Source organism: Chelonoidis abingdonii, chromosome 1 (genome assembly GCF_003597395.2).
Source record: "Chelonoidis abingdonii isolate Lonesome George chromosome 1, CheloAbing_2.0, whole genome shotgun sequence".
Classification (NCBI taxonomy): domain Eukaryota; kingdom Metazoa; phylum Chordata; order Testudines; family Testudinidae; genus Chelonoidis; species Chelonoidis abingdonii.
The window spans coordinates 290,937,136-290,959,931 of NC_133769.1; the positions used below are offsets into that span (position 1 = coordinate 290,937,136).

Genomic DNA, 22,796 nt, shown 5'->3' on the forward strand with positions numbered 1-22,796 from the left:
AAAAGTTTTGCACTATCAATTATATGCCTAATGGAACATATAACTGCACATGTTTGATTAACCTCCTAATTATTTCAAAATATATTTTCATGACTAAGTAGACAACTGTGCCTTCAGGACTACCCTATGGTTTGTTATCCAGTTTCTGTGCATAGTATTTGCTTTGCTAGTAAGCATAATCAATTAATTTGAAAGCAGATGTGTTTGCTGTTTTCACACTTGCAGGCCAAGTGCATCTTTATTAAAATTTAGTAGCGTCTGTATATCCTTGTTTTGGTTCATTAGAATGTAGGTCTGAAAAGATTCAAGTTCTTTTGTGTATTTAATGTTGCTTAATTTTGATTTCTTGCTTTGTGTTGATATATACAATTACTAAACTATTTTTAAATTCTCTTGTTAAAAATATGTATACTATTTTTAACTTCATGTGTAACTTTTGTATTTAGCTACTGAATATAATTTACATTTTAATAGACAAGAATATACACAGATATTTTGTTAATTGTAAATTTAATGTCCTCCTTCTTACCACCTTCTAGCTAGTGCTAAGGCTGTTGTAGAGGAAACTACCAAGTTAGCAGACTGCATTGGGAAAACAAGAACCTTGCTGAGAAAAATTCTATCTGAAGGAGTTGATCACTGTATGTTGAAGCTGGACAATGACCCCCAAGGATATCTCAGTCAGCCCCTGAGTCTTCTAGAAGCTGTTCTTCAAGAATGTCATAACACTTTCACAGCCTGCTTTCACTCTTTCTGTCCAACACCGGCTCTACAATGGGCTTGCCTCTGTGACTTGCTGAATTGTTTAGATCAGGTATACATTAAATAACATCACTGAGCAGTAGTTCTTACAATGCTGTGCTCTAAAGAGACACAAAAATAAGATTCCTATTCTACTTTTTTTCACTTTTCTTAGATTCATTTTTATCCTCCTTTTACAATTTGAGTTGCTATTCACTTCTGTAAATATATTATAAATCCTATAACTTCTGTTTTATGATCTAAGGTACAGTGTTCTGGGTGGGGCTTATCTTATGAATTGACACTGACATTGTAAGTGTAGTCTCAGATAGAAGGTGTAATAGAAAAGGAGGAAGAAAAACAAATTCCTAGGGCTTTTATAGATAACCTTTTGGACACAATATTTTGGAAAATGGTATAGGATGCATTTATTTACTAGATAATTTTTATTTGGTATATGTGTTTGTGGGATTTGTCTTTGGATGGAAATTTGTAGTTGAAAATGCACAAAAATTAATTTTTATTAATTAAATTAAAATATCTTAAGTGTTGGATACATACGAAAAAATAAGCACCGGCTTTGCTTTTAAAACTTAATAAACAAAGGAAGTATTAACTAGTTAAGTAGTTAGTGAATTGGCAGATTGTTTCTGGTCACCACAGGCTGGTTTTTCAGAGGTATTTAGATTCCTGAAGATGCAGATGGTCACCTAGTGGGATTTTCTGAAGTGTCTATACAGGTTAATTGCCCAACTCCCATTTATTTCAATGGGAGTTCATTAAGCGACTAACTCTCGTTGAAATGGGAGTATAACAGTCCCAATAGGTCCCTATTGAAGCTATCAACTAATGTGAATAGCTGTAAATGAAACTGATTTTTTTAAGCCTACTAAGGCCAACTTTTATGGTTAAAATCATTCATATACTTAAGTTTATTGCTCAGCTGAGGACATAATTTTCAAGTTTAAAAATTGCAATTTGATAATGTCATAAATTTGGGGAAGTAAAATAACATTTGAGAGAAATAATGCATTGTTAAACTTAAGTTAAAAACTGTTTGAGATCCAAAGAGTGAAGATAATGTAAAATGTACGAGAAAATTGACATTTTTATGCTTTGCTACTTATAGCAAACATTTTTAAAATAGATTTAATAACTAAAGTGCCATTAGAAAAAGCCTTTCACTGTGATTTAGAAGCTTCTTGCACAAAAATTAATATTAGTGTTAGTGGCGCAGTAACCTGAATGTTACTAAGAGAGAGGAAACTACTGTGGGAATAGAAAGATGGTCCTTATTTTAAAGAACTAGACTATAACTCAAGAGATCTGGATTCAATTCCCAGTTCTGTCTGAAATATATCCTGTGATATCTTGAGCAAGTTAATACTTAGTCTCTCTTCTCCTCAGTTTCCATCTGTAAAATAGGGATAATAGTACTTCCCTACTTCACAAAGGCATTGTGAGGTTCTCTGATACTATTGTGATGGGGGCCATATAAGTATGTACGGTAGAATATGCACAAAATAATAATATGAATTGGAAAACCTATACTTCACTTACTATTTGTTTAATTTTTTTTTTTTTTTAAATAAAGGACATCCAGGAAGCAAACTTCAAAACATCAAGTAGCCGGCTTCTTGCAGCAGTGATGTCAGCCCTGTGTCATACTTCCGTAAAGCTGACCTCTATCTTTCCTATCACTTACGATGGAGAGGTGTTGCTGCGATCCATGGTCAAACAAGTCAGCACCGAGAATGACTCTGCACTGGCCCACCGTTTCCCTCTCTTGGTAGCCCATATGGAAAAACTTAGTCAGGTTAGGAAATTTTCTGAAATCTATCTATTTAATTTTTTTGTAACAGCAAACCAATTGAATGGAAAGGTAATTTGGGTCTGCTTTATAGGATTGTAGCCAAGGTTGCCTACGTGTTTCCATTCTAAGTGGCTTATTTCAGATGCTTACAACTTTGTCAAACATTCATCTTTTAGGCTGAAACTTCCCGCATTTGTTCTCAACTGGAGAGAAGATTAAATGTTGAAAAGTTGAATCAAAAATAGCTTAGTCACTTGAGTACATTGGGAAAAAATACCCTTTTGTTGCTATTAGTTTTACTATATATTTTTCATTAATAATCTCAGTTTTTTATTGACTTTGAACCTATGACTACATAAGCTAAGTAAGGCTTTTTTTAATGTGTCCCCATGATTGGTGAGACTGATAGGCTTTAATGAATGATCTCATACTACTTTTGGATCATAAATAAAACAGGAATAAGAAGTGATTGAGGCGGATACCTGGGAGATCCCAGCTTTGTACAGAGATTTGAAGACGTGCAATGAATGTGTCAGAGGACCACACACAAGCAAGGATTTAAAAAAAACAAGCCACCCAGCCTCCACAATGAATGAAGCAGGGTCCTGAAGCAATAATAGTATATGTTCAAAACCAGTACTGTACTTCAATGAGTCAACATAGAATCATAGACTATCAGGGTTGGAAGGGACCTCAGGAGGTCATCTAGTCCAGTCCCCTGTTCAAAGCAGGACCAGTTCCCAACTAAATCATCCCAGCCAGGGCTTTGTCAAGCCTGACTTTAAAAACCTCTAAGGAAGGAGATTCCACCACCTCCCTAGGTAACCCATTCCACTGCTTCACCACCCCCCTAGTGAAAAAGTTTTTCCTAATATCCAAGCTAAACCTCCCCCACTGCAACTTGAGACCATTTACTCCTTGTTCTATCATCAGGTACCACTGAGAACAGTCTAGATCCATCATCTTTGGAACCCCCTTTCAGGTAGTTGAAAGCAGCTATCAAATCCCCCCTCATTCTTTTCTTCTGCAGACTAAACAATCCCAGTTCCCTCAGCCTCTCCTCGTAAGTCATGTGCTCCAGCCCCCTAATCATTTTTGTTGCCCTCCGCTGGACTCTTTTTTCCACATCCTTCTTGTAGCGTGGGGCCCAAAACTGGACACACTACTCCAGATGAGGCCTCACCAATGTTAAATAGAGGGGAATGATCACGTCCCTCGATCTGCTGGCAATACCCCTACCTATACAGCCTAAAATGCTGTTAGCCTTCTTGGCAACAAGGGCACACTGTTGACTTATATCCAGCTTCTCGTCCACTAGTAACACGACAGATGCTAGATGTTTTGAAGGATTGATCACGAAGACATGGACTTGGCCCAGGCCCAGAATCTTGTATAAGAAGCCTTTCATATGGGTAATAGGACTAAGAGAGTTGCTGCCTCAGCTGTCAGTTGGAAACCTGAAAATCTGCTTCGCTGCAGTTGTCTGGGTTCCACCAAAAGTTCAAGAAGAAACCTGAAGAACTACCCTACACTGGGGAGAACTGCTTTGGGAAATAGCAGAAATCTCTCTACGGAAGGCAGAGTAGATGTTTACCTGAGTTGGTTCTGAGTGTATTTCACTTTCCTCACCACTATTTGTGGGAGTGGTGATATGTTTTTCTACATTAATGTTTGGCTTTCAAAGTGTCCAGTACCTCCTTACACAGACAAATCAGTTCACTAGCAGCAGAAATGAAAGGATTCTAGGCCTCCTGTCCACAAGCACCTAACAAGGGCTTTTTAAGGGGTCCAGAACATCTAGACAGTCAGCTTCTTGCTTTAGCTTGCCAAACCACCTTATTGGGAGGAGAGGGGGGATTGGGGCCTTTTACCATGCCTATTTGTGTGGATCTTGAGTATTATGGTTTACCTGCAAGATGAAATTTTTGAAAAAACCCAACCTCTGCTGATTGCCCCTGGCCTCTGAATACACGCTTGGGTATGGCCTTGTGAAGAATGGGCACAGCAGAAAGTAAATTCCTTTTGGCAAAGAGAGCCGTTTATTTCAGTTTCTTCCTGATAATGAAAGACAGGCAAACTCGAACCCATTCTGGTGCTATGGACTTGAATCAATATTTGGTCAAGGAAAAATTCAAGATGGTCACATCTTTTCTCTTCCTTGCCTTGGATGCTGTTGATGCTTACCTATAGGGAAACTTCCCTATCACCACAGGGAAGATTAATTATAGATTAATTGTAGGAGGAACATCATTAGTACGTTTAGGACTTTGAGGCTGGCATCAGTCCCAATTGTTTTCACAAAATGCTGGGTAATGGTTGTGGCTTTCTTGCACAGTTTGGTAGTTCACATGTTCCCCTAAATGGGTGATTAGCTGACTCATGACACCACTCTGGAGATATCAGATTAATCTAATTTATCAATTTTGTCTTTTGTGGTGCATTTATTGGAAATCTGTCTACATCACAAAAATAGTGATTGAAAAGGAGAAATGTTAAGGTGCTTAAATTATCATGCTTGTTATGAGCTCCATATTTAGTAAAATGAGTTATGAATGGAAAAGGAAGGTTAAACCCATGTTAACTCAATGATTTTTCAAAAAGGGTGTTAATGACTTGCATGTAAAAAGAGATGATTTAGTAGATAGTTTCTTGATGAGTGGTTGTAACTGCTGTTCGTGTTTGTTCGCATTATGAGTGCTCTCATCAGGAGGGGAATATTTCTCAAACTCAAGGTTTATATCCTTGAAAGAAAAGCAGTTATAAATGAAACTCTCCTGCAAAATCCATATACTGCTCAAAATTGAAAAAGTGGCAATTGTGCAATTTCTCAATTTCCTGTTGACAATAAAACAAGGTATTTAAACGGGGTGGGGGGGAGAATCAAGATCATTTTGTGCAAGATGGATTATGTTTTATGGAATGATAGTGTGTTGTTGGTAGTGATTTCTCCAGTAAGTTATTGTTTGTGCCTTTGTATATGCAATATGTATATATTTCTGTCAAGTGAGAGACTTCCCTATCTTGATTGTTTTCATAGCCCTCTGTTTTCGCTTTTTAAAATGTTCGTAATGACTTTCATTATCTACAGTGAAGACTCTGTAGAGGTTGGAGTCACTGAGATCAAGGATATTTTATAAACTTAGCCGTATTTGAAGAAAAAAGGTAGTGTGCAACATTCCTAGTGCAAACTAATAGTTTTTTAGCTAAAAATATCCACCAGTTTTATAGTAGATGCACAAACCCGAAACGATGAATCTTTCAAGAAATATCTTCAGTAAAGAATTTTTACATTTAAGTAATTTTGCTGTCCATAGTACTGAAAAGCAGCAAGGCTGGCTAGATAGTACATGCATAATATAGATACCTATAGATAAGTATTTATATAATACAATGTGACTCCAGTTTTCCTTAATAGAAATAACTTCATGTAGTTGTGATAGTTAAAGTTGCAAAATTGCATGGTGTCCTCATACTCTTATAATGACAGATTTTCATAGATTCATAGAGTTTAAGTCCGGAAGGGATCATTTAGCTTGACTTCTGTATATCACAGACCTTTACATTTGACCCAGTTACCTGTGCATTAAGCCTAGTAACTTGTGTTCTGTTTGTCTAATGTACATCTTCTATAAAGGCATACAGTCTTGATTTTGAAGACATCAAGAAATGGAGAATCCATCACCTGCCTTGGTTGTCTGTTCCCGTGGTTAATCACCCTAATCACACACAACCCAGTCCATAGTGTTTGTAGAAGTGAGCCTAGACTTGATCACAGCCAAAAGTGTATCTTCAGTAGTACAGGTTCCAGGCACAGAAGAGCTTGCTGCGCGACTCAGACTAAGCCCACAGATGCAGGTTTGCTCCTGTTTCATCCTCCTGTGTCATGGGGCATCCTGCATTTGTGAGAGATGGTTGACTGCATGACTGATTTCACACAGTTTACTCACCAAACAGAAACAGTATAAGCAAGTTAGTCTCCTTCCCACACAAGAGGAGGTAGACTCCCTCCACTAGTCTTTCTAGCCCTGTGAGAGAATAGGAGCTTGTTTTTTTTGATGGACATTTAGCCTAGAAAAAGCTTGTTCAGAGGCAGTTCATGCTATTCTCAACAGTTGGAAAAAGTCCATGAGAAAATACTACACATCCAAGTGTCAATGGTTTTCCATCTGGGCCAATAATTGTGACATAATTCCAGGAGAAATCAATATCCCTACTATCCTGGACTGCTACTTCTCCCTGAAGATCTCAGGTCTTTCATTTAGCTCAGTAGGTGTCCACTTGGGAGCTATCAGTCCCTGCCATCCTCTGATCAATGGCTGCTTTATTTTTGTCCATGCTGTAACAATTCATTTTTTGAAAGACTTATGTTAGAACTTTCTCAACTGCAAGCAAATCTCTTCTATCTTGGGACTTCGATCTGGTCCTCTCAGCGCTAACAAGGCCTCCTTTTGAACCATTGATGTCTGGCTGCTTATATCATTTCTCCATAATGCTTATATCATTTCTCCATGTCATCTGCTTGGGAGCCATCAACTCCACTGGATGGATGAATGAACTGGGAGACTTTATGGCAAACCCACAATACACTGTCTTTCACAAAGTTAAGATTATACTGAGACTGCATCCTAAGTTTATTCCTAAAGTGATTTCAGACTTCCATCTCCATCAGCCCATCACCTAACTTTTTCCTGAAATTTCATACACGTAGCAAATACAGACATCAGCATTTCCTGGATGTTCATAGTGCAGTGGTATTCTATCAGCAGAGAATAAAAGCCATTTAGAAAATGGCCTAGGTTGTTCATATCTCTTGCAGAATGGATGGCAGAGAAGCCATATTGTCTGAAAAGACTTCTCAGATTTATCTGAGGGTTCATCCTACTGTGTTATGAACTAACACTGCTCCACTACAAGATTTGAAAGTCCACTTTACCAGAGCTCAGACAGCTTCAATAGCTTTTGAGAGATGTCTCTATTAATGTAACCTGTAAGTCAGCGCATACCTTCTCCAGATATTAGGCCTTGGCACCAGCCTTGAAAGCTGACACTTCCTGTGCTCCCGTCTGCAGTGTTCCAGTCTTCCTCACACCCACTACTGCAATAGACACTGCTCATTGATCACCCACAATGGAATACACAAAGAAGAAATGGGGAGGTTGCTTACCTGTGCTCTGGCTGGAGTTCTTTGAGATATGTGGTCCTTATTTGTATTCCACTACCCATCCTCCTTCCTCTGCTGCAGACTTAATTATTGATTCATGCTAGAGAAGGAACTGGAGAAGGTGGTTGGTCTGCACTGCTCTCAATCCACAGCTCAAGGTGGTGAACAATGCAGGTATAGACCAACAAACACTGGTAGCAAAAATTTTCTGGTCTCAGGCACATGTGTACCCCCATAGTGGAATTCAGATAGGGATCACACATTTTGAAGAACTCCAGTTACAATACAGGTAAGTAACCCCCCTTTCATGTGCCTCCACATACAGTTTATGGACTGCTGCAGTGGAATTTATTGTTATAAATTTAATACAACTGTTCAAGTATCTTATGGACTGTTGTGGTGTTTTTAATAAATTCATTAAAAGGAACCTTATCATAGAACCTTGGAACATGTTCTTGTTTGCAAATGGAATACTTTATTTAAAACAAGCATGTACATAATTTTAAAACCTTACAGACATACCCGTGCCATCAAGGTGAAAAAGACAGTAAATGGGAACAGTCAGAAAGACAATGAAAAAACGTGCAAAATGACCAAGGTATATACAGTGGCATCACAGCAGTTCTCCCATGTTCTCCTTTTCTCCTTGCCCATTCTGGTGTGCTTTGCATGCATAAGCTGTGGATGAACAGATGCAGACTAATGTAAAGGATACATTTTATTGTTCCATGAACTGTTTATTGCTTGGATCGTGAACCAGACAACCCCAGAATTGTCCATTGACTGCATAGGCTGCAGGATGTGGTAGCATGGAGGGGGACTCAGCACGTGGAGCTAGAACTTGTAGCCTAGTGGCATGACAGTGCTCAAAAAGCTCCTGGTGCTGCACCCTGTCCTCCTTCCTCAATCTCTGGCCATATTGCATGAACTACACCACTAGTCTCTCTTCCTGTAGGTTGCCTCCCTCTGTCTATAGCCTTCTCTCTGTCTCGTAATCAAGCTGTTTGTCAGTCCTGGCCAGAATTCCTGCGTCATTTCATTCCCGACTCTTCTTGCATGTTAGTTGAGAATCTGCTTCCCCTGGCACCTAGTTCCTTGTCTCTGCCCAGCAGAGGTGAAAGGATGTGCTAAGGAAAATAAGAGCACATTGTCTGACCTAGGTGTGGGGTGGGAAGGCACTATTGCCCTTTTTCCAGGGCTGCAGTACTTCAAGGTCACATGATATGATATTTTATATGAACTAGTTTTATTTTATTCATCTTTCATTCACTGGCCGATTTAGAAGCTCCTGCAAGCCTTGCTTTAAGCCAAGAGACAAGATAAATTGACATACCAAAATCAATAAAAATAATGAACAAGTCTCCGTATTTTTTCCCATTGATGCTGAGGTTTCCTATGAAGAGGACCTTGTTACGATGATTTTACAGTCCTTTAAGGCAAGACACAGTCTGGAGGACATTGTTGTCCTACAAGTGCCTGGATAGAAACAAGAGCTTCTATTACAGAGCAGCAGAAGAATGCCATCCATCTGTTCTAAGGAGATTTTTTGGCATCTGGTGTCTGATCACATCTATGAATGGAGTGAGCTTCTGAGCTACAGAAGAGCCATAATAAGTATTCCTGGCTCTGGAATTTAACCAACCATCTAGAGTTCCTACTCTGTGGGTATGTCTACACAGCCCATGATAGTGAGCCTCCCAGCCTGGGTTGCTGGACTCAGGCTCGTACTCTAGATGTGTAGGCAGGGCTTTGAAGTTTTGGCTTTGTCTAAAGATTGGACTCTGAAGTCAACCCACATCTCTAGGCTTCAGAGCCAGAGCTCCAGCCCAACCCACAATACCCACAGATATGTTTAGCTGTAGTGCAAGCCTGAGTCTGTTGACCCGAGATGGGAGACTTACTGCCAGGAACTGTGTATACATACTCTGTGAGAAGTTCACATGCATCACCAGCCAGAAATGGGTGCTCTCCAGGGCCATCCCCAAAGAGATCCTCTGAATATGGGCCCATGATGTGCTGCAGCTGCTCTGGCAGGATATCCTGATCTGGGACTGGCATCAACAGGGTTACTTTGAGGAGTTGATCCAGCAACTGCAGACACTCTTGTGGTTCTGCCTCTGTGGTTATAAGCATGCCATCCCTGCTCAGGCCTCTTAGTGTGGTCCCCAGCGCCTGATCAAATTCATTGTAGAAGGGGCAGGCAGAAAGGGAGTTCCATGAGGTGTGTGGTTACTGTCCCTAGGTTTGTGATAGGCATTCTTGAAGGATTTAACCCACTCCCAGCATTGAGTTTTGGGCTGGTGGAGCACAGGTGCTGCCAGCCTCTCCAGGATGCTTATGTACACATGCTCATTTCTTGTGTTCTTGCTGAAACCATGGCTCTTGTTCTCCTCACTTCACAGATTCATCAGAATCTTGCTTTGTTCCTCTGTCCAGCTAGCAGTATGCTGAGTGTTAGTCTGCTGCTCAGTTGTGAGAATACCTAACGTACAATAGGGTTAGCTGAGGAGCTCAGATGAAGGAAGGGTTAAATGCCAGGCAGTTGTGTTTTAACCAGGAGGTTGCTTCCAGTTCCTGGAAGTCAGGTGGGAAAGTTTGGGGATTAAAGGTTCAGAACACACAGGGCTATGGGATTGTGGGATAGCATTGATGGTCTTTCCAAACACAATCCTGGTGACCTGGGCTTTGCCTACATCCACACCGCAAAGCTAGCAGGCTTGGCAGTGGGATATGGACTCAGACTTATGCCCCTGAGCTAGTCAGCAGGCTTGCATCTTGAGAGGCTTCTGGCACCTCTCAGAAGACTATGTATATGGATGGTACGGGGGGTTGGGTGTAAAGCTGACTCAGAGCCTGGGTTGACTTTGCAAAGTAGACATACCTTTACAAAAAGTAGAAGCTTCTGGGACAGAGAAGACATGCAGACTGTTTGATACATATCTGGTTAATCTCTGCATTGACTTTCATTGTATGATTCATGATGAATGCTATATGAAAAAAGCTGGGACATTCTCCTCCAGTAGAGAGAGCTTTCATTGCTGGGATATAGCTATTGATGAGGTAATGGACTATAAGGGTCTGTTATGACCATTGTGACTGTGCACAAGCCTATCTAGGAATTCTTTTTCCGGTTATAGCATAATATTCTTAATGAAACTTGGTTTTTATTATATTTGAGAAGACAAAAACATAAATCTATGTCTGGCTGAATGAATTGTTGAATTGCTACGATTGTACACTAAACATGAATTAGTCAACATTTTCCTTAAGTCCTGATTTTTAAAAGTTATGATGTTCTAATTTTAAAAAGGCACTGATACCTCAATTATTGCAAGATAATTAAATTCTTTCATTACAAGTTGACTTTTATGTAGAGGTACTGGGGGTTGAACTGGTAAAACCTTATTCTCAGAAAAATTGAAGTTTTTTTCTGTTAAAGTAGACCCACCTTTCAGATAGAAGTTGGAGTTTTTTGAGTAGGGGGTGGGTATTTACCTTGGATTGCAGAGTATCAGTGCAATTTTTAGATTGGAATTCTTTTTGGAAATGGTTTGTACATCCTACTACGTATGAGCATTGCTGAGATTGTGTACTGTTTTTAATATCTTTTTTTTAAGGAATCAATTTAAAACGTGCATCACCATTGTAGTTCTGAGAAATGTCACAGTCAATGCAAAAAATGCAGTGATATATAAAGGATATTTTGTATGTTGATGTATGTGAAGTTTTATCAGATAAATCTGCTAATCATCTTATTCACAGCTCATGCAAAATGTAGGAATGTGAATTTAGCATCACAATTTTTTCTTAAGGTTTGATTTTAAAGTGATCTGAGGTTCTAATTTAGAAAGGCAGTGATGCCTCAATTATTATTACAGGTAATTAATTTTATTACAAGCTGATTTGTATATAGAGATACTGCTGGTCATTTCTAATTTTTTTTTCATACCACAGAATGAGGAAAATATCTCAGGGATGACAAGCTTTCGGGAAGTGCTAGAAAAAATGCTGGTTATTGTTGTGTTACCAGTCAGAAACAGTCTTAGACGAGAAAATGAACTCTTCTCTTCACACCTGGTTTCCAATACCTGTGGACTTCTTGCTAGTATTGTAAGTGAACTTACAGCTTCTGCACTGGGATCTGAGGTAATAATGATTCTGTAAAATTATCTTTGATGTAGGTGTTTTACAGTATTTGTACATTATGATTATAATATTTACTGTTATCACACTTTGTTTCTACCTGTGTGGAAATTTTACTGGTTTTACTGCTGTTCCTCATTGTACGTGTAAGAAGTCTCTCTCTCTCAAACCACTAAAATATTTATTTTTAAATTTTGTAATCACTCTCTGTTATTGAAGTGCTGTTCACAATTAGCCATTCTTCTTTGAGTGCTGTCCCTGTGGGTGCTCCACGCTAGGAGACAGTGCGTCCCAGTGCCATTGATCAGAGATTTTCGGTAGCAGTGCCTGGTTGGGACGCATGCACTCAGTTGTTATCTTCTGTCTCGTTGGAATCTTCCTTAGTGTGTGTACCCCACACCCTCCTCAGTTCCTTCTCAACAGTCCTCGACCAAGGACGGAACTCGGGGCATTGCTGCCTTTTCTTCCCTGGTCTCTATAGGAAACAGTAACAAAGAACATAGAAATAATTATTAGTTACATCCCAGTTGTTTCCCTTCCTTTAGTGTAGTTACATAGTTAGTTACTTAGTTTAAAAAAAAAAAAAAAATCCCTCAGGCTTGTCTCCCATTGAGACACTCTCCCTAGCCATCTCTAGTTCATAAAGTTAGGAGCTTCAGGATTCAAAAGGTGTATTTCCTGTCAGGAATCCATGCCGTGGACAGATGGGCACTCATACTGTGTGAAGTGCTTTGGGGACACCCACGTCTCTGTGAAGTGCCTCCATTGCGCGAGCCTCAAGTCAAGAGCTCGCCACGACAGGGATCTGCGGCTCAAAATGCTGATGATGGAAAAATCCTTACAGCCGCTTTTGGAGATGAGAAAGGTTAAACCTGCTCCCACATGCTCCCCAGCCAGATCGGAACTGGTGGGCAGTGTTGCTTCACCCTCCCTGGAGTGGAGGCAAGAAGCAAAACAGTCTCACAGGAAAGACTTTAACAAGGGTAGGGGGTCTCCCGCAAGATCTTTACCCTCTGTGCTGACAGCACCAAAGGCAGGTGCCTCAGCTTTTTCTAGTGCCTCAGCCGTGGCTTCTACAGAACGCAGAGGCAGGGACCCGACCTCTCGTGTCAGGAAGGTCCTTGTGGCTCCAGTCCCCTCGGCACCGCAAATGGCCGCGGTGCCGGCAGTGCAATCCTCCCCTGCAGGGAGAAGAACGTTGGCACCGAGCCTATCTTCCACCCGGGCACCAGTAGCAGACCCCCTGCAGGGCACCTCCAAGCAGTCTGGAGCACTACTGTCACTTTCACTTTCTCCTGCTAATGAGCTAGAGCAGAGAGCAGGCTCAGCTCAGCCCAGGGAGCAGGAGCAACAGTTTCTCACTCAGTGTGGCCTTTCAGTGCCCCCTGAGCCTCACTCTCTGCTCCTAGATACATAGGGCTCATTTTTTTGAACCACCACTCTCTCCACCTGAACTGGTTTCCGCTGATGGTGAACTTGATTTGCAGCAGCAAGCGGAGTTCTCCCCTCCTGCTTCTCCTCCACAGGCACCTCTGCCACCTCAGGTCACAGCTCAAGGCCACCAACCTCAGTTTCCTTACTTTTCCCCCCCCCTTGGGCGACACCTGGGTTCTCCTACCCTATGCCTTGGCCTAGGTGGTACCCTTGGCAACATCCTCCTACCAATCCTGTGCCTCAATCTCCTGCTCCGTCCACTTCTAAGGTGCCTGAGCCCCCTCCTGAGTATGCAAGTTACGCACAATATCCTGACTCACCGACTCCTAACTCTCCTTTAGCCCTGGACGGAGCCCTCCTCCCTCCGCCTCCACGGGCCGTGGACACCTGTAAACAATTTCAAGAACTTTTCAGGAGAGTGGCACTCAGTCAGGATAACCTCTTTCAAGAGGTTCAGGAGACTCAACACAGACTCGTCAGAATCCTTCAACCATCTGCACCCTCAAAAATCACGCTCCTTATAAACGAAGCACTCCTGGAGCCGGCTGACACTCTCTGGCAAACCCCAGCATCTTTAGTACCAACTTGCAAAAAGGCCAAACGTAAATACTATGTCCCTGCTAAGGACACTGACTTCCTATTTTCTTATCCACCACCGAACTCCCTTGTCATGGATGCAGTTGCACAGAGGACGAAACAGTCACAATATCGACCCACCCCACAAGACAAGGACCTTAGACACCTTGACGTCTTGAGCTGCAAGGTTTATATGTCCTCCACACTACAATTCAGAATTGCAAACTATTCCGCTTCTCTCGCCGGTTGTGACTTTGATAATTACAATAAACTTTTGAATTTGCCTCCTACATTCCAGAGGATAGGAGAGCAGACTTCAAATCAATCCTGACTGAGGGCCAACTGATTTCCAGAACGGCCCTACAGGCATCTCTAGACACAGCAGACACAGCAGCCCGTACAACTGCAACTGCTGTGGTTATGTGCGGATTCTCATGGCTCTCTGCATCTGGCGTCCCCAAAGAAATGCAGACCAAAGTGGAGGATCTCTCTTTTGATCAGGACAAACTTTCTCCTACCCTTCTTCCTTCCCTGTCCCTCTTCCAGGGACCCTTCTCGCGACCACTTGCTTCGCACAGAAGTGGCGCATCTTCTACCACTAGGTGCAGTGGAGCCTGTGCCAATGCAAAATCAAGGGACAGGTTTTTTACTCCCATTACTTTCTAACTCGGAAAAAGACCGGAGGATGGAGGCCTATACTAGATCAACGCCAACTGAACAAATTCGTGAGGATACAAAGATTCAGGATGGTCACACTGGGCAGAATAATACCTGCACTGGATCAAGGGGACTGGTTCACAGCTCTCGACCTACAGGATGCTTACTTTCATATATCAATTCATCCAGCTCACAGACATTTCCTACAATTCAGAATCGGTCACGACCATTTTCAATACAAAGTTCTTCCTTTCGGACCCGCCACAGAACCAAGAGTTTTTTTTTTTCCCCAAGACTCTAGCCGTGGTCATGGCTCACCTCTGCAAACATGGGGTCACACTGTTTCCCTATCTGGACGATTGCCTCATCAAGGGCAACTCCTGTGGCGAGACAGTTCAAGCTACCCATTTTGCCATCTCCCTCTTTCACAGCCTAGGCCTTCAAATAAACATCCAAAAATCCACCCTGACACCTAAACAACAGATAGAGTTCATCAGAGCTTATCTCGACTCAATACAGAGCAGGGCCTTGCTCCCATATCACAGATTCCTCGCTATCACACAGCTCAAATGCACGCTCTCTATTCGTCCCAGGACATGGGCAAGACTCTGCCTACAGCTCCATGGTCACATGGCAGCCACCACGTTCGTGGTTCACCACGCCAGGCTACACATGAGATGTCTCCAGGGCTGGCTCAATTCCAATTTCAAACCCAACAGACACACCTTAGGAATGCTGCTAACCCCTCCTCCCAATGTTATAGCTTCCCAACATTGGTAAACAAGTCCAGAAAACCTCTGCACAGGGGTTTCCTTCCAGCAATGTTCCCCAATGCTCACGCTCACCACGGACGCTTCCCTAATCGATTGGGGAGCGCACCTAGGGCAGCACAGGGCACAAGGCCGGTGGTCCGCATCAGAGACGCACCTACACATAAATCTCTTAGAGCTCAGAACAGCGAGGCGAGCATGCCTTCACTTTCTTCCCCTCATAAAGAACAAATCTCTTCGGGCCTTAAAAGACAACATAGCATGCATGTACTACATAAACAGACAAGGGGAAGCCCAATCATATTCCCTTTGCATGGAAGCCATTCAACTGTGGAACTGGTGCGATACGACATCAAATACAAATCATCGCTTCCTACCTACCAGGCTTGCACAACACTACTGCTGACGCACTCAGCAGGCACTTCTTGACACAACGCAAATGGGAACTGCACCCCACAGTACTCCAACAGCTCTTCTCCCTCTGGGGCACCCCGTCAATAGATCTCTTTGCCATGACCCAGAATCGAAAATATTCCATTTTGCTCCAGAGTGGGACTCAGGACTGCATCCGTAGGAGATGCATTCCTCATCCCATGGAACAACTCCCTCCTGTACGCCTTCCACCAATCTCTCTGTTACACAGGGTTCTTCAGAAGATTGCAGATGATGAGGCCTGGGTCATCCTTATTGCCCCGGCTTAGCCAAGACAGATGTGGTATCCCTACCTACTGTGCATGTCCTCCCGTCATCCACGGGCTCTCCCCAACAGGCCAGACCATGTTTCCCAGGATAACGGACGGGTTCTTCACCCTCAGCTCCACCTCACAGCCTGATTCCTTCATGGCTCCAAACCCATGAACTAGCCTGTTCCGAGCAAGTCCAATATGTCCTCCTGCACAGTAGGAAAGACTCCACTCGTAAAACCTACCTGCAGAAGTGGAACCATTTCGCCTTCTGGTGCTCACGTAATCACTTCGCACCCAATAACGTGACCCTCCCTAACATTCTAGACTACCTCCTGAAACTAAAACAGGGCGGACTTTCGCTCAGCTCCATCAAAGTGCACCTGGTGGCGCTTGCCACCTTCCATGACCTATTAGATGGTTATTCATTCTTTACCCACCCCACCATAAAACGCTTTTTCACGGGCCTGCAAAATCTCTACCCTGACATTTACCCAACAGCGGCTGCATGGCATCTTAACCTCATTCTTCATGCTCTCATGAAACCTCCATTTGAGGCCTTGACTATGTCCTCTCATCTCCGTATGTCCATGAAGGTGGCTTTCTTAGTTGCCATAACATCAGCAGGGGAGAGTTGGTGAAATGAGCACCCTAATGACCCACCCTCCCTTCACAATCTTCTCCAAAGACAAAGTAACTTTTTGAGATCACATCCTAAATTTCTTCCTAAGGTGGTATCGACCTTCCACCTCAACCAACCCTATATACCTACCTACTTTGTATTCCAAGCCTCACAAGACTCCGCAAGAGGCAACCCTGCATACTTTCGACATCAGGCGAGCAATCGCCTTTTATTTAGACAGGACTAAACCATTTTGTAAGTCCCCACGACTGTTTCCATTACCGAAAAATCGAAAGATACGGCTGTTTCTAAACAACATCTATCCAAGTGGATCTCTGACTGCATCAGATCCTGTACCATGCACAAAATCTTCAAACGCCCGAAGGCATCAGAACTCATTCCACTCGAGCCACGTCGACATCTGTTGCCTTCCTAAACAATGTTCCCATTCCTGACATCTACAAGGTGGCTATGGGGTCATCTGAACACAAGTTTGCAAAACGCTATGCTCTCACGCAAGACACCACGGCAGACACCATAGTAGACCATACGGTACTATCTACAGTACTCACTGCTGCATCTCTAAAGTCCCACCAACCATAGTGGGTACTGCTGCACATTCACTTAGAGTGGAGCACCCACAGGGACAGCACTCGAAGTAGAGGAGAAAGTTACTCACCTTGCAGTAACTGAGATTCTTCGAGATGTGTGTCCCCGTAGGTGCTCCACTCCCCTCCCTCTTCCCCTCTACTTTGGAGTACTAGTATGATTCTCCACGGTAGAGAAGGAACTGAGGAGGGTGTGGGGTGCACGCACTCAGGAAGATTCCAACGAGACGGGAGATACCAACTGAGTGCGTGCGTCCCAACCAGGCACTGCTACCGAAAATCTCCTATCAATGGCGCCGGGACACACCGTCACCTAGAGTGAAGCACCCACAGGGACACTCATCTTGAAGAACCTCAGTTACTGCAAGGTGAGTAACTTTCTCTTTTGTTATGGCTGAAGAATACAGTGCACTTTTCCCAAAATTAGAGCAATTACCCTTTGTGTATAGAATGAATTTTTTGAGAATTTACAAATAATACTGTTCAGGTAGAGTTAAAATTAAATGTCATCTCATTTAAAAGACTATTTGGCCACTGTTTCTTCCTGTTCATGAACACAAGCCAGATAGCTGTTATTGGCTATCAAGGCATGCATCCTCATTCCCTTCACCGGCCTCCACCAATTGGTCTTTTAATTTTGTCACCTCTGCCACAAGGGCATTATTTTCTCAAACTGAGTTTCTAACTGCCTATATCAAGTCTTACAGAAGGACTCTCCTAATTGTCTTTTGCTTCCTTCCTGCAGTATTCATAAGGAACTGTTCAGTTTCACCCTAGTCTGATGAGGAGTGTTGAGGAAACCCAAAAGTGCCTCCATTTTGATGGACCCACCCATCTGGGGCCCCTTGGACCTCACAGTGGAGCAACCTGGCCAGCAGATAACTCCCAACTCATGGCCAGTTGTTTACAGATTATATCCACTAATAGTAGACCCTTATTAATCAAGGAAGGTTCAGATAACATTTACATGAACGATCAGACAGATGACCATTGATGTGATGGGTTAATGAGTGCCTTTTGAATACCTCATGACTACACATGGCATTTCAATCATTATCCAGTGTAGCCTTTCATGGGTGCAACATTGTTACAGCTCCTTACCTGAGGAGTCCCTTTTGCACATGCTCTAGCCCACAAAGTTCATCCAGTGGGCAGCTTGACTGAAATCTTTAAACTCTCATCAACCTACTCACCTCCCAGCCATGTCTCGAATGGCAGTATATACTACACCAAGGGTGTAAGGGAAGGTGTGGATTAACCTCCCCTCCAATTCCTTCTTTCCACTGTGTGGCCTGACTCAGAAGAATCTTCTGTGTCCAAAGCTGTTTCAGTCGTCTTGTCTGTGTACATATATTGCAAATAATTCTGTAAAGAATGTTTTTATGGTTCTTCTTCGAGTAATTGCTCATGTATATTCCACAATAGGTGTGCGTGCTTGCCACGTGCACCGGTGCCGGAAGTTTTTCCATTAGCAGTACCGGTAGTGGGGGAGACCCGCTGCGATCCCTGGAGTGGCACCTCTATATCGCACCATAAAGGGAGCTGTGCACTCCCCCCCACCCTCAGTTCCTTCTTGTCGCCAACAAGGGGGCATGAGTATCTGTACACTGACCCTACCCCAAACTCACTGGTGGTGGAGTCGGTCAACCACCATGAAAGACACGGCCAGCCTGCACCCACCCCCAAGGAAAGGATGCAAGGAGGCTGGACACCTTTGGGGAAAAAGGTTTATTCTTCAAGTTTCCAGCTCAGGGTGGCAAACCATCAGGCACTCCTGAGCAGGTATGGCTTTAACTTGTTGGGGTCTCTGCCTAAATTCGAGCTCTCCTTCCAAGAGAAGGACAGGAAGGAATTCAAGGCTCTAGTTGACAAGGGTGCAGCAGTGGCAAAAGCAGCTCTCCAGGCAGCCTCAGATGCGGCTGACACAGTGGCACGTTCGATGGCCTAGGCTATCTCCATGCAACGGGCGTCGTGGGTTTCACTGTTGGGGCTGTCCATGGAATCCCAGTCCCTGATGTAAGACCTGCCATTTGACGGCAAAGCATTATTTGCGGACCAAACGGATATGCGTCTGCACAGGATGAAAGACTCCCGCACCACCCTGCAGACTCTTAGCCTGTATGTTCTGCCAACCAAGGACAAACCCAGGCCGCAGCCCTCAGCTCCCCTTGTAAGGGACACCATACGGAATTTGCAGCGAACCAGAAACTGGTTGAGATTCTACAGGTAGAGGATGAGCCTGAGCCTGCCTTTCACCTTTGGGATCAGGAAATACAAGGAGTAAAACCCTTTGCCCTGGAATTCCTGAGGTGCCCTCTCCACCACGCCTAGGGCAAGCAGGCACGTCACCTCCTGATTTAAAATTTAGGCTACCTAGTTTGCCTAAATGGTTGCACCGGCCCTGGTTCCGTCCACAACTTCCTGAAGTATTATGCTTTAGTCCCAACCTCTTCTGCAGACCCAGTCATTGGGACAGTAGTGTTGTACATCTATACTGCTGCATCCTTGTACCCCCTCCTAGTTGAATACTGCTTAGTAGTAACCCACATGTGCAATAGGGACCAGCATTCAAGAAGAAATGGAGGTTACTTACTTGTAACTGGAGGGTCTTTGGGATATGTAGTCCATACCTATATTCCAGTACTCATTCTCCTTCCCCTCTGCTTGGGATTATGTCTGGGTTCACAATAGAGAAGGAACTGGGGAGGGGGTTGATCTGTACCTTCCCTTGTGATCTTGGTACACTGGGGCACAGATGCAGACCAAGAGACACTACTTGCAAATTCTCCGTTCTCATGCACATAGAGAGCATGAATACAGTGTATGGAGTACAGATAGGGATCACGCAGTCAAAGAAACTCCAGTTACAGGTTAGTAATTTTCCATTTAGTAGTACAACAGTACTTGCAGAATTTTGCCATATCCATTCTTAAAACAAAAGCTGCAAAAATCAGCTGAACTTTTTGACCCCTTAAGAATGAATAAAATGATTCATTTGATCTGCTAAGAGTGACAGAAGTGATACATGGTATTACCATATTGTATATCTTTCCTTAAAAAGAAATTTCAAGCAAATTTGCCATTTTAAAGTTTCTAAAATATTTCCTGCTTAGTTTTGTTAAAAATATTTAGTCAGATATTTTAGACGAACTGAGAAAAAGATGGTTGCTATAAATCTTATTTTTAACTGAAGTTGCAATAAAGTCCTCTTTTGTGATGTCTCTGATGTTCTAACACCTGCTTCCTAAATTTACTAAGTTAAAAATATTTATATAATTGAGATAATTTTACTTTCTTCCATTAAAACAAAGTATATTCGAGTTGTTGCTTATATTTCGTTCTTTACAGGTTGATGGGCTTAACTCCCTTCATTCTGTCAAATCCAGCACAAACCGATTCACTAAAACAAGTCAGGGAAGAAGTTGGAATACTGGTAATGGGTCCCCTGATGCAATCTGTTTCTCTGTGGACAAACCTGGTGTAGTTGTTGTAGGGTTTTCTGTTTATGGAGGAGGAGGAATTCATGAATATGAGTTGGAGGTGTTAGTTGATGATGTAAGTATTGCACTTAAAAAAAAAAAAAATTCAAACAAAAATAATATATGGTAAAGTAGGACATGTATATTTTTACTCTCCAAGATATCAGTGCACCAATACAGTATGTTACAACTTAATATTAGTATTAATATTAGTAGCATTATTCCAAATAAAATCTTTAAATTCTTTGGATTTCGTAAATACAATTATAGCACTAAAGCATAGAAAAAGAGACTGTGGTAAAGGGAGGTCATAGCCTTTCAGCTGTTTTATCAGTATATAGATATGTTGTTTCCTACCCTGAGGGGTGGGAATGCCAGCCTATTCAGGGAGGGGAAGTGTGGCAGAGGGAAATCTGAAGCAGAATCGTAGTGAGAGTAAAGTTGTTTCCCTTCCTCCTTGCAAATGTGCTCCTTTAAGTATGAGTAAAGCTGTCCATCTTCCCCTGCTTTCTCAATTAACCCTAACAGAACCATACTTGGAAGACATTCACGTGTGCACGATTGTGGGTCAGATATTCTCTGAGAGTGAGGATTTTTTTTTTATTACAATGATGCACTGGGACTCAGGAGTTTTGCGTTAATTCCCATCTTTGACATAGACTTCTTTTGTGACCTTCAGAAGTCACTTACAGCTTTATCCAAAGCCCACTAAAGTAAATAGAAGTCCTACTATATGTTTCAATAGGCCAGAGTTCGGCAACCTCTGGCACACGACTCGCCAGGGTAAGCACCCTGGCAGAGCGGGCCTGTTTGTTTACCTGCCGCGTCAGCAGGTTCAGCCAACCGGGGCTCCCACTGGCTGCGATTCACCATCCCAGGCCAATGGGGGTAGCAGGAAGCCACGGCCAGCATATCCCTTGCCTGCACCGCTTCCTGCCGCTCCCATTGGCCTGGGATGGCGAACCGCAGCCAGTGAGAGCCGTGATTGGCCGAACCTGCTGACGTGGCAGATAAACAAACTGGCCAAGCACCCTGGCGAGCCATGTGCCAGAGGTTGCTGACCCCTGCAATAGGCTTTGGATCAGGCCCTTAATCTCTCTGACTCAGATCACCATCTGTATAATGAGGGGTAATATTTCTTTTCATCCTTTGGTTTAGATTCTCAGATGTTCAGGACAGGGCTTGTCTCTTACCATGTGTTTGTACTAGCTCCTTGCAGAATGGGTCCCTGGTATTTTATGGCCTCGGAGCCTTACTGTACTATAAAAACTTAATCAGTAAATCACCCCAAATTTTTATTCTTTGTTTTTGTGGCACTCATCTCAGATGCAAAAGCACATGTATTCTGGCCTCTGAATCTGTCCATAGATAATCAGTTCCTACTCCATGTGGCATGTAGCCTTCTGGGGAGTGAGAAAAGGGAGGAAAACACCTAGGAGATTTTGGGGTTCTTTAGGACAGGAGAAAGCAGAGGGAACCCCCCAGAAGAAGGGAAACAAAATAATGGGGGATGGGAATAGAGAAGGAAATCTTTCTGAAAGCAACATATACAGAAAAGAAAAGGCGAAGGAGGATATAAAATAGCATAGACAGAAAATTGACCAAAAAAAGGCAAACAATATATGAGAGTTTGGTCTGGGGTGCAACATGCTGTGGAGGGCTCACCTACCAATCTGTCATAGAAAATACTATACCAAAAAGAAAAGCCATAAACTACAGCCAGAGGTAATTCAAAGTGCTGCTATGCAGAAATCTGTTTGCAACTGGAATTAAGTCCTTTGCTCCCAAGAAAACACATTCTGCAGAAATATCGTGGTGATACCTTTATTCTAGTGAAGACACAAAGTGTGATTTGGTGCACCTGTAGTCCTAATTGTTCACTTTTGGGCACAGAGCTTGGGTTCTGAATGGTAGGAGCATGCAGTTGTGGGAAAATAAATTCTCTGTTTTAGAAGTCACTTTTTATGAGGAGAGCCTTAGGTTACATCTACTTTACAAAGTGCAGCGGTACAGTGGGTTTTTTTCTGTCGCAGAGGGTGCGACATTTTTCATAGCCCTAAGTGACATAGCTAGGTTGACCTAAGTTTTTGGTGTAAATGAGCTCTTATT

General features: G+C 42.8%; 1 protein-coding gene across 4 annotated transcripts in view; it reads left to right on the plus strand.

Moving 5' to 3' along the window:
- Positions 1 to 22,796, plus strand: part of MYCBP2 (MYC binding protein 2) — a 457,693-nt gene that overhangs the window by 203,839 nt on the left and 231,058 nt on the right. For all 4 annotated transcript variants that reach the window (XM_075061530.1, XM_075061532.1, XM_075061531.1 and 1 more), the window contains exons 32-35: positions 540 to 814; positions 2,336 to 2,557; positions 11,670 to 11,861; positions 20,557 to 20,763. In XM_075061530.1, coding sequence (XP_074917631.1) covers positions 540 to 814; positions 2,336 to 2,557; positions 11,670 to 11,861; positions 20,557 to 20,763 — 896 coding nt within the window. The remainder of the gene's footprint in view (positions 1 to 539; positions 815 to 2,335; positions 2,558 to 11,669; positions 11,862 to 20,556; positions 20,764 to 22,796) is intronic.